Source organism: Grus americana, chromosome 21, assembly GCF_028858705.1.
Source record: "Grus americana isolate bGruAme1 chromosome 21, bGruAme1.mat, whole genome shotgun sequence".
Classification (NCBI taxonomy): Eukaryota; Metazoa; Chordata; class Aves; order Gruiformes; family Gruidae; genus Grus; species Grus americana.
In genome coordinates this window covers 6,558,217-6,570,004 of record NC_072872.1, presented here as the reverse complement: position 1 = coordinate 6,570,004, position 11,788 = coordinate 6,558,217, and the positions used below count along the sequence as shown (strand labels likewise).

The 11,788-nt window shown below is 45.5% G+C and overlaps 1 protein-coding gene across 3 annotated transcripts in view; it reads left to right on the top strand.

The window, feature by feature from the left end:
- Window positions 1-1,526: 1,526 nt before the first annotated feature.
- Window positions 1,527-11,788, top strand: part of DVL1 (dishevelled segment polarity protein 1) — a 99,523-nt gene continuing 89,261 nt past the window's right edge. For all 3 annotated transcript variants that reach the window (XM_054849676.1, XM_054849675.1, XM_054849677.1), the window contains exon 1: window positions 1,527-2,079. In XM_054849676.1, the coding sequence (XP_054705651.1) occupies window positions 1,910-2,079 (170 nt within the window). In that variant the 5' untranslated portion in view covers window positions 1,527-1,909. The remainder of the gene's footprint in view (window positions 2,080-11,788) is intronic.

The following is an 11,788-nucleotide window of genomic DNA, read 5'->3' as shown; positions in this document are numbered from 1 at the left end:
GGGATTTCTAGAAAGAAAGGTGAACTCTTCCTAAATACATCACCTGCAAAATGTGGCACTCTAAAGATTTTTCTTTGGACTGTGTGCTCCAAAACATACCTGTCTCACCTGGAAGCATTGAACAGTGACTCTTGCTGTTCTGTGAAATTCAAGAGATGATAGTCTAAAGCTTGCTCTGTGCCCAACAGGCTTCCATTGAAGCAGCTATTAAATGCAATTTCTTCTGAGCCATGAATGTGTCTCTGCTCTCTTATTAGCATAAGCTGTGGAGAAACCAACTGCACTGTGGCAAATTTCATGATCTGCAGAGAATCCATGAGCTCATTGCTTAAACAGAACCCATCTCGATTCTCATGAAACACAAAGGGCACCAGTCTGCTAGGGGAGGAGAGTCCGAATTCTTGAGATACCTGAAATACAGTAGTCTGCCTGCCATTGTAATGCTGTGAGTAATGTTAGTTCTCTGCCCTGCCCAACTCACATTCTTTCCTATGTATTTATATGAATCTTGCATCTTGTAAAGACTGCTGAGTTAGAATAGAAAGCTTTATTAACTGAGTATACGTATAGCAGCGCACCTCCCTTTTCCTGCTTTCAAGTGAATGAGGATACTGACCACCTTCGTACAAGGCCTAGGGGTCTGTACCTGGAAAGTGTTGATTGATTAATTCCTAGAAGGAGAAAATAAGGGGAGAGCTGCAAGGGGAGTAACAGTGTTTACAGAACCCTTTGGGAATGTTTACTGGGAAGCCAAGTGTTTTTCTTAGGCCGAAGACCGTGATGCTTATAGAAACGGAGCATCTTGTGTGTGTTCCACTTGGATAAATCACTGCCAACATCAAAATTACCCAAAACAGTGTTTCTGCACCTAAGCAGATCAGTTGTGAAAGATGATTTTTACGGCAAGGAGCGAGTGTGTAGTACCTCGGCTCTTGCTCGTCGTTCCCTTGGAAAGGATGGGACCAGCGCGATGCGTGGCTAAAATCAGCCCCGCCGGCTCCCTCGGGGAGGCACGCAGCCGTTCCTCTCTGCCAGCCTGCGGATTCCCAGGCACGGCATCCCGAGTCACCGCCGGCCGGGATGCTGCAGAGGGGGCGGGCGGGGAAGGAGCTCCGGGGAGGCTGGCCCGGCTTTGGCCGTCGCCCCCGCAGCCGCCCGGGACTGGCTGTGCCGTGCCGTGCCTGGCCGTGCCTGGCTGTACCGTGCCGTATCTGGCTGTACCGTGCCGTGCCTGGCCGTACCGTGCCTGGCCGTACCGTGCCGTGTCTGGCTGTACCGTGCCGTGCCTGGCCGTACCGTGCCGTGCCTGGCCGTACCGTGCCGTGCCTGGCTGTACCGTGCCGTGCCTGGCTGTACCGTGCCTGGCTGTACCGTGCCGTGCCGTGCCTGGCTGTACCGTGCCTGGCCGTGCCGTGCCTGGCTGTACCGGGCCTGGCTATACCGTGCCTGGCTGTACCGGGCCGTGCCTAGCCCGCTGTGGTGCCGCCGCGCCGGCAGGGGGCGGCGTGCGGGAGCGCGGCTGGCCCGCGGGCAGAGCGGCGGGCGGGAGGAGGGCGGCTGGCCCGGCTGGCCCGGCCGCCCCGCGCCCCCGCTGCCCGCCCCCCCCCTCTGCCCGCCGGCCTGGGGACGGGGGGCCGCGGCGGCCCGCTGCCGAGCGCGGCGGGGGGCGGCGAGCGGCGGCCGGAGGATGCAGGCGGGGCGGGCGGCGGCGGGCTGCCGTTCCCGGGTCGGGCAGCTAGAGAGCAGTGCAGGGAGCGAAATCCCGGCCGAGGAGCCCCTGCGCGGCGGCGGCCGGGCGCTGGGAGCTCCCTTCCTGTCGGGGGCGGCTCTGGGCTGGAGGCCGTGAGAGGAGCCGAGCGGCGGCGGAGGCCCGGGCCGGCTCCCCTCTGCTCCCCACTCCCCCTCTCCCATGGCGGAGACTAAAATCATCTACCACATAGACGAGGAGGAGACCCCCTATCTGGTGAAGCTGCCCGTCCCGCCGGAAAAAGTCACTCTGGCCGATTTTAAAAATGTCCTCAGCAACCGGCCCGTGCACAGCTACAAGTTCTTCTTCAAGTCCATGGACCAGGATTTCGGGTGAGCGGCTCCGGGCCGGCGGGGGGCGGCGGGCGGCGGTCCCTGCCCCTCCTCTCCTCCCCGCGCCCCTTCCCGCTGACAGCCGAGGGGAGGTCTTTAAGCCTCCCTCGGCCCCGAGCGGGAGACACCTGCTTCGCTGGCGGCGGCGGGCGCCGCCTGCCCGGGGACTCCGGCTGCAGCCCCCGGTCTGTGCGCGGGCCGAGCCGGGCCGGGGCGTTCGGCTGCGAGGCCCGGGCCCGCCGCCGGGTGCGGCCCTACCCGTCGCCCCACGCCGCACACTGCGGCGCCCGCTCGGCGCTAGGCCCCGGCGGCAGCCGCCGGCACCCGAGGGAAGCCGCGAGTGCCGCCGCCGCTAACATGGCGGCCCGGCCCGGCCCAGCTCGGCCGGCTCGGCTCCCGCCGGGTGCAGGGGTCGGCGCCGCTGCCGTCTCCGTCCTCACCCCGCTGGCGGCCGGCGGGACCCCTGTGGCCTGCCAGCCCGGCGCCCGCCCCGGGCATTGACAGCCCCGGCCGGATTCCCCCCCCCCGAGGCGGGGAGGCCTCTCGGCTGGTCCTTCAGTAACTCCCCCCGGCGCGCCGAGCGATGACCAGGCCGGGCGCCCTCGGCCGCTCCCCGCCCGCCCTTTCGCTCCCGGCCGGGCCGGGCCGGAGCCTGACGCCGGGCAGGGGGTGACTGGCAGCCGCCGGCCGTAGCTGTCACCGTGCCGGGGCGAGGCCGCGAGGGTTGTGGCAGGAGCGCTTCGCCAGGGCGGGGATTTCTGAAGAGCCGAGGAGAGTCAGGCAGCAGATGTGCTGAAAGCTGAAGCCTTGTGCAAGGGCAGAAATGTCAGTCTGAACATCGGGTTGTTGTTCTGGATCTGTGTTCACACACCGCTGGTCAGACGGCGGGTGTCAAATGGTCGGTGGTCGAAACGTTCTTCAAAGGGCGTGCTCCCTGCTCGCCATGGCTAATGCATTCCGCTTACTACAAGTGCGGGAGAAGACAAGGGCCAGACTTTCAAACGACCTTTGTGATCGTGTGGGCCAGATTTCTGACTGGAGTTAGGACATATTTGACATCGTTCTAGTCTCCGCTCACAGATGTGGGTTGCATGCCACCAGGCTTATTTACAGCTGTAATAAAATAAACCAATAAAAATCGGTTTGACAGTTTGCTAGACAGTAACTTTCAAAATGTATTAATCCTTTTGTAGCAAATCGCTGCTCTTTGTACTCACATCTGTCACTGGCAACACAATTTTACGTATTTAAATGCCTTGCCAGTAAAAAAGAGAGCAGGTTTGTTGGAAACTAATACGTACCCGACTAAAATAAGACCATGATTGAGGTGGAAATTTTATGTTTGGTGAAATATATCATCCCAAGCATCCTTTTATGTATTGGTTAGCCTCTTTCTTATCCGTGAGACCTGAAGCCTTTAATGTTAATTGTTTTTTTATCCATGGTGGAATGTGGATATTGTTTGTTGACACGTATTTCTTATGTGGCAAGTTGTTAGTATTGGCTTGTTACTGAAGGAGTGTTCATGTATTAACTTCTTGTTTTTCTGGATTGTGAAAACATGTTTTTTGGGAAACAACTATACAAACTGTTTGTTTTCAAAATAAGGTCTTTGAAATTGTCTATTCATAAATTTTTCTCCTTCACCCTCGAGCGACAGGGACACATACCCTGCAGTTGTCGTATAAATTCAAGCTCTAAGTTTTTGTGGTGCAACCTCAATAAAGGATGTTGGGTTCGTTGAGCCAGCATTCGTTCCCGCTGCTACAGAAAACATAAACTGTGCTGAGGCACGTTGAACGTGCTAGGAAGATCTCTAACACATTTGGGATGTTCTTGATCTTTGAGCAGGTAATAGAATTAGTAATGTAAACCCTACGGTAGATTCTCTTGTTAGAAATGAGTAAAAATTGTCTATTCTTCTTGCATTGTCTTAGAAATGGAGATGATGGAAGATGAAGGGCTGCAAGTGGATGATGAGGATTAGGACCTGTATATTTTGTCTCCCTTATTTAACCAATAGCCTCAAATATAACTACTGGATGCATTAGGGTGGCAATCCATTGTCTTGAGACAGCTAGAAGTAACTCTATAGATAAGGGACTCTTGTCAATCAGATTTTTGTTTCCTTTTGTTTTGTTTGTCAACCAATTTTTTTGTTCCTCTCAATCCTAAATACTTGCAAAAATAAGGAATTAGAGGAAAACTTAAATGAATCTTGGCTGTCTTAGCAAGTGTAATAGTAAATATGGGCTTTTTTTCATCATCCTGTTTTCAGACTGGCTCTTTTAATTCTTGTTGTGAATAGGTAATTATAGATGCATTTGCCACTAACCATAACAACATTGTGCATCTAATTTCTACTTTATGTGCCTGAAAATGTCTTCCAAAGAAATTCTTTTCTGTGTGTTCTGTAAGTGGTACTTGGGCTTAAACTACAGGAACATTCTGGTTTTAAATGTAGTGTTCTGCAGATCTAGTCTTCTGTTCTTCACATTGCTGCTCAGCGGCTGTGCGGAGCTATGATTTGGCATGGTGACCGCCGCTTGGCAGGGCAGTTTGTAAATCCCAATGTGGAGTGAAAAGTACTTCTTGTGTTAGGAAAGCAAATGTTTTCCTGGAGAAGTGGAGCCTCCTTGAGAAGCCAGTGATCGGGAACTGACTTCGCAATACCACACATGTTGTTGTAATTAAGGCACAGCCTTTCCTGGATCCTGCAATAATGTAATAAATAATTGTGTTCAGAAACAGTGGATGTGTGGAATTGTTTCCAGCCGTGAAAGACAGAGTTGCTAAGGATTGGAATGGAGTTGAGTTTGGTACATAGAGCCATGTGAAGCTGTGTTATGAAATTAAGCAGTTAAGTGTTTTGTGTACCTGTGCTGAGTTACCAGCCTGCTTTCAGCTTTGCTTCTTGGAAGGTGCAGGAGAAGACAGTTCCATCATGATTTTCCTGGCAGTGTTCCTTTAACATAAAAACACTTTTACCTGTGCCATTTCATTCTCAAGGGTGACTTCTGCACTAACTCTTGATAGATGAACCTGTCTTTATTCTGAAAGCCCAGGCTTTCCTACTGACTCCATCTATAGAGATGCTGTTGGTTTTAAGATGCAGGATGTCTAACTGTGTTCTGACTTTAACACTCAACCCTTGGAAGTGCTTTGTAGCTTCTATTTTTATTCTAGTTGGTGAGAAATTAAGCAGGGACGTTACAGGATCAGACTCGTTAATGTGATAATATCCACTAGCAATGAAATTTAGAAAAGGTGGCATTTGTGATATGTGTTTTATAGATAAGGAGCTGTGTCATCAGCTTGCTTAGTTGCTTATAGCGACTGTGTCTTTCCTCTCAGGGGAAGAGCTCAGAGGTCACTTCCGATAACTGAAGTTGTTGATCCTAAGATTAAAGCCACACATGTCCTTGCAATAATGTATAATGCAATTTTGTTGATTCTTTGATGATTAAAAAATGACAAATAATGAATACATCTAAAAATAAAGCTATAGTTTGTGATGCCTGGGCTGTCATGACTGAAACTCTGACAGCTGCGTAAACTGTGTTGGATCCCAATGATTCATAATGAATCTGTGTCACAGAACCTGTAAGAGGAATTCCTATCTGTTTGTTCATAAATATTTGGTATTTCCAGACCTTGTATTGTAAACCACTATCAATAACTTTCAGAAATACAAAATTATAAATGTATGTAATCCCAGGCATTCCCATAAGTTATGTGTTTTAATTTTGCTGGACAATAATCTACTTTGAGACTCCATGCTGCTCTTTCATCTCTGGTCAGAGTAGCATGCTCTGCTGTGACATGACTGTAGCAGGAGAGATTCAGAGAAAGAACTGTACCATCATAATTACATGGTCTGTACAAAAGCTCATACTGATAAATATACTCTGTCCTGCATTGTTCTGGCTTCCTTTACTCTGTTCAGTCAACATGTCACTGGGGCAGGAGCTGCTGACGGTGTCTCGTACCGCAGGATAGGAAGAGCAAGCCAATCTTAGGCTCTGCAATCTTTATCCATTGAATACCAGAGTATGTCTATTCTGCCATCCTTCTGGGTGAGGTTCAACTCCTCATTCTTTCCATTGTGTGAACTAATACTCTTTTGATTATACTTCTTTAGGGAGTACTTTGAGGAGTGGCTTTTTAGGCATTCCTTTGGTATCAGCAAAAGAACTTCCTTTTAAATTGTACTTTTAGGTGCAGCTGTTTCTTGTGCAGAAATTTATTTTCTTGGTACTCGGTGTGTTGAGAACTAGCAAGCAATTATGATTTAAAGCAGTAGGAATCTGGTTTTGGATTATGAGCTGAATGGGGCAATTTTTGATAGAAGAGGAGCATGAGAAGCACTGTTTTGTGTCTTTTCTCATGGAGGCAATGTACCATCTTGGTTTTCACTCTTGTCCTAAGAGGAGTCCTAACTGAGAAATGGGAGTTCTAACTGACAAGTGTCTAGCTATGGAGATGCAGAATAATTTCATAATTGGGAAAGCTTTGAGAGACAAGATATTAAAAAAACGGCCCTCAAAATATTTTTCATGGGGACAAATGAAAGGAGGAGTTGCCTATTTATAAATGAGGCTTAGACAATTGATGCTTAAAGTGCCATTTGGATGCTGAACATATATAATTTAAAAACCAGAGAGTTGATTTGCGTGTTATATTTGCAGAATTCTGCACTCATTAAATGTGAGCTATGAAAGCTGTTGTAAAAATCCAGCAAGCAAAGGAACATTGGACAAAAAACATGGAAGCCTTATTTCTGCCTGTTCTCTGTCGATCGGGTGCCACAGAGTTCTAGCCAAACTCAAGAGAAAGTTTTTGGGCTGAGTTCTGTGCTTGGAAAACTGTTTCCGTGCTTATTCAGGGATAAGGCAGCATACTGGACAAAAGTGCCTTGCAGGTAGGATTCTGCCTTTTAGGTGGACTCTGCTGTCCTATGTAGTAGTAAAAGCATAGTTTTGGGTTGGGTTTTTGGTGGCTTTTTTGGTAGTTATTGCAACAAAGATTTTAATGAGGTATTTTTGCTGGTGTTTTTAAGGAGATCCTCCCAAGACTAAAGAGCAACATGAAAGGATGCCTACCTCCATACTTGTTTGAAAACTGAACAAGCAGGTGACAGAGGCTGATATAGGTCAGTTACAGGTAGGAGTTTGTCTTTTTTGAAACAGAATAACATGAAGACAAGTGATTCATATTTGCATTAGAAAATATGGAGCTGGTAGACTAATGTGCAGAGCGGACATGCTAAAAATAAGAGTTTAGGAAAATGGTCTTTGCAGCTCTGTGACAAGGATTGATACCCATGCAGTGAGTCTGTATGGATCAGAACTAGGCAAAGGGATGTTGAGGTAACTACTATGATCAAAGCTCTGGCAAGTATTTTAGCTGTATAAATGGAAAGTTTCAGAAATACTACATAGACTGCAAGACCTGTGTAGGCTGGATGTGAGGGTCTAGAGAGCAGTCAGAATTCAAGACAATGTCCATGTTACTGACCTGAATGATGGGCAGGTAGATGAGTGGATAAGAAGAGGTGTGCCGTATAACTTTTAGCCTTGAAATATAAGCAAGATTATCTTTACAAAGCAACCGTGTAGAATCTCCCTCTGAGTGCTTGTTTTCCCATGCGCATCTCTGTTTCCTCCCCGTTTTGTCTCTTTTACCCTCAGTGTTATTGAGGGAACAGGGTGTTTTTAGGAGGGGCAAATGAGTAAGGGAGTAGTTCCATGAGGGTAGAACTAATGTCAGCAGGTTTCCTGAAGATTTGTGTCCTTTCAGTGTTAACCCTCTGTATTTTCTCCATTATTTCAGTCTGCTTCATCAATTAGTAGATATTCAGAGATCTGAAATACAGTTAGACTGAAAAAAAGACAACAGTTTACTTGGACACAAGGTTAAAAAGGGTTGAGGCTTCAACTGGTAATGCAGTCACATAACTTACCATATAGATCTTTGCAAATGCCTATGGCACGTTTACTGAAAATATCTTTTGGATAGTAAGCGTGGTTGAACATATGGAGCAAGAAACAGGTTTCTTTTAAAGATTTTTTTTTTTTTTTTTTTTTTTTATCCTGTACCCTTTTTGGCCAGGTTTGCCTGTCTGTAGGCTAGAAAGGAATGATTGCATAATAGTCAAAGTTGTCTTCAGGTCACGCTGGGACAGCTGTTGCCTGTAATGTAAACAAGCATGGGTGACCAAGAAAATGAATGCAAGGTATGTTACAGCCCATGGCTAAGATTCATGACCCTCCTCTTCTGCTGCTGCCAGCTTTGCTTTGGGAGGCTATAGCAGGGTATGTGGCAGCACTGAAGCTCAGTTTGGGACTGATCCAAAGCCTGGTGAAGTCACTGAGAGGCTTTCTCTGAAATGCCCTGAATTTGGAGCCAGTTTCCAGCTGAACTATTCCGTCACGTGAACAATGCTAGTTTCAATGTGTAACTTGCAGTGAGTGCAGTGGAAGGAGAATGCTTTTTAATGAAGGCTTTCCTCAAAAAACCCACAGGTGATTAAGTAGATTGAGTTGACAAGATGCTTGGATTTTTGTTAGTTCTTTGAGACAGCTAATAAAACTGAGTATGGTGGCTCTGACTTTACAGTTCAGTAAATTGTCATGGTTCTTTCCAGCTTTCATTCCACTCAGCATGGTCTGTTGCACACTTCAGTGCTGTAAACGTTGCAGAAGTCTTGATCTGCTCTTGGTGGAGGAGCTCAAAAGTGAAGGCCAAGTTTCAGCTAGATTCAATCAAATAAATCTGGAATAATGTTCTGAAAATAGAGATTACTAAGAGCAGGTCTTGGGCTTGAGTATCTGAATCAACAGTGACCACACAGAGACTTTCAGGGGGAAGGAGAATTCTTAAGACTGGAAGGGCGATTTCATTAATACCTGCAGAAAGTTGGAGTACTGTTACCCAGTGGAAGAAAATGTATAGTTGCATAGTTAAAGCTCTGAATTGAGACTTGGGAAATAGAAAAAAAATTTATTCAGTCACAGATTTAGGCTTGGACTCAGCAAAGTACTTGGATGTACTGAGTCTAGTGCTGAATTGAGACCTGTGTTAGCTACTTGCCTAATGAGAATAGCCTTTAGTTCTCCTAGCTTTTTCCCATTTTCTTTGCTGAAATGTATAAACTTTTTGGAGACTGTGCATCTTATTACTTATGTGTATACAGAATCTGTCACTGTGGTGCTTTTCTGTTTGCTGACATCAGAAAGCACTATTGTAGTACAAATAATAAAGATATGTATAAGCCTAATAGACCTCAAAGCTCATACTTTGTAACCACACTAGGTTAGCTTATACATATTTTGCCAAGCTGATTCTGATAGCTGTCTACAGTACAAGTCACTGCTTATTTTAGCGTCCCAACTGTAATGTAATCTAAATATTTAAAACAACCACTTCTTCTGCTGGAACCTGAGGACTGCTCTGTTCTGAGGGTGGAGTATGTTATATTTATTAAAAGCTAATGCTATGAAAACATGCTAAAGGGATACATTAGGTTTGGTCTGCTTCCTGTGGCTAGTGATCTGCAGTGGGACAAGTTAGAAAAACAAGTTTACTACTGTTCATTTAATGAACTCCTCCACATAGTGTATGCACAGTTTTGTTTTTCTTCTTTTCCAGTGCTCAGGTAGACTTGTTTTGGCTTAAGAATACACACAGAGACTGTACAGCTGTTGGAAACATTAACCATCTCTACATGATTCAAGTTCAGCAACTTATCTATGGGCTTGCTGTATCTCTAATTAAAATTTGCCTGTGAAATAGGTTGAATTAAATGGAATTTATGTAATAATAATCTTTGAAAGTTTATCACCATTCTAGCCTGCCACGGGAGAGTGAACAGGCAACCAGGAAGAGATCCAGATGCACCAGAAGGAGACCCACATTCAGTGCTTTGAAACCAACCATAAATAGCAATGGAATAGATTAAAATTTTGAATTAAGGAATTAATTTACATGCAGTATTAAAGCCTGTAAAGATCTCCATGCTATATTTGAGATTAGTACAGCAGGCTCCCTTCACTTGGATTGCTTACCTTCAAGCACGACTCTGGCATTTTCGAAAAATAGCCTTGTTCATGCTTGCATTTGAGATTCAACTTTAAATGCAGCCTGATAGGTGTTACCATGACTATGTGCAACCTGGTCAATTACCACTCTGATTAGTGCTTTCAGAAAACCGTTCAGGAGCACCAACCATTTATTCCAACTGTTGTGCCACAGTGTTAGATGGAAAGGTTGACAAGGTGGTGTTTATGAAACACAGATAGTGATTTTTCTGTATATGGTGCCACTGCTAAAATTCTCTCCCTGTTCTTCTGGTCTTTATCTTCTTTAGCAATCATGATATGTTTCAATTTGGATGTCTTGATAATTGAAGTTACTTCCTTTCTCTCTTTTTTTCCACAGCACTTGGGGTTCCTGCATATTTGGCTGGTTAGATATGTTGTTGTTGTGCTCGATACGATCAACAGTAGATTTTCTGCCTTCATATCTCTGTGAAATTCTTTTAAATGGTGATTTCCCCCCCCCCCCCAAGTTCTGACTAATTGTCACTCTCTTCTCTGGGTTACTGTCATTCTTTCCTTGTAAATAGACATGGGGAAAGGGTATCCATCAATGTCTTTATGCAGCTGATGTTTGCCTTGAGAATATACTAGACCTCAAGTAACTTGCTGTATATTGCAGTCTGTCTCCCCACTGCAATCCTGAGTGCCTTGTTATTGGTAGGAATCTGATTTGCTATTAGAATTTCTTTGCAAGGGCCCAGTCTGTTAATGTTTCTGTTGATTGAATAGCTAGTCCACTGTCTTTATTGCTTCTTGGTCCAATTTTAACATCTCCAGGGTAAACGTGTAGGATGATTACTTGCAATTACAGCAGTGAGCTGTGTTTACAGCCTCTTTGAAATAGGGAAGGTGAAGTTTCTATTCCACCTCCTTTTGTGTTAAATAACTTAGGGATTTCAGCTGGTGTTTGTAAAGGAGAAAGCCTTTTTATTTTAAATTTGCTTAAAACTTGCACAACACAGAGGCGGATTTTTTTTCTGTGTTTATGGTAAGCTAAAAAGGAGCAGCATTATCCTTGAAACTTTCAGCAGTGTTGGAGTCCAGGCCTATACAAAATCAGTTAAGATCAAGTACCTTAAAGACATTAAACCCTGATCCCCTTTCTTAGCAGGTAGGTACCTCCGTTAATGTGCCTCACATTATGGGAGGGGAAAATTCAATAGAATCAGCTGATTGTTCCAATTAATGATGCTGACTGATCCAATGCAACTCTTTACGTATGTATTACTGCAGTTTATTCTGTCTAGCTTTTTGGTTCCTTAAAATACTGAGATCTCTGGATTTTATTTGGAAAGAAATTAAGAGAGAGGAAACCAAGTGACAAGTATTAAACTTACTGAGTAAAGGCAGTATCTAGAAGAGTTTTATTCCTGTTTTCAGTCTATGTGGGAAAAGGAAAATGGCTTGGCATTTCTGTGTGACTTGACCATCTATTTTGTGAGTACTGGAGGTAAAGTCGGCATTTGTCCTTTGCGTCCACTAGATTACCCTGAGATGTGTGAGTAAGTTCTGAGTATTTCTTTTGCTTTGACATCTACGCTAACTAAAGCAGCGCTGAACACTACATGCTGAAATACCCGAAGAGAACTTGAATAAATGACAGTGTCCTT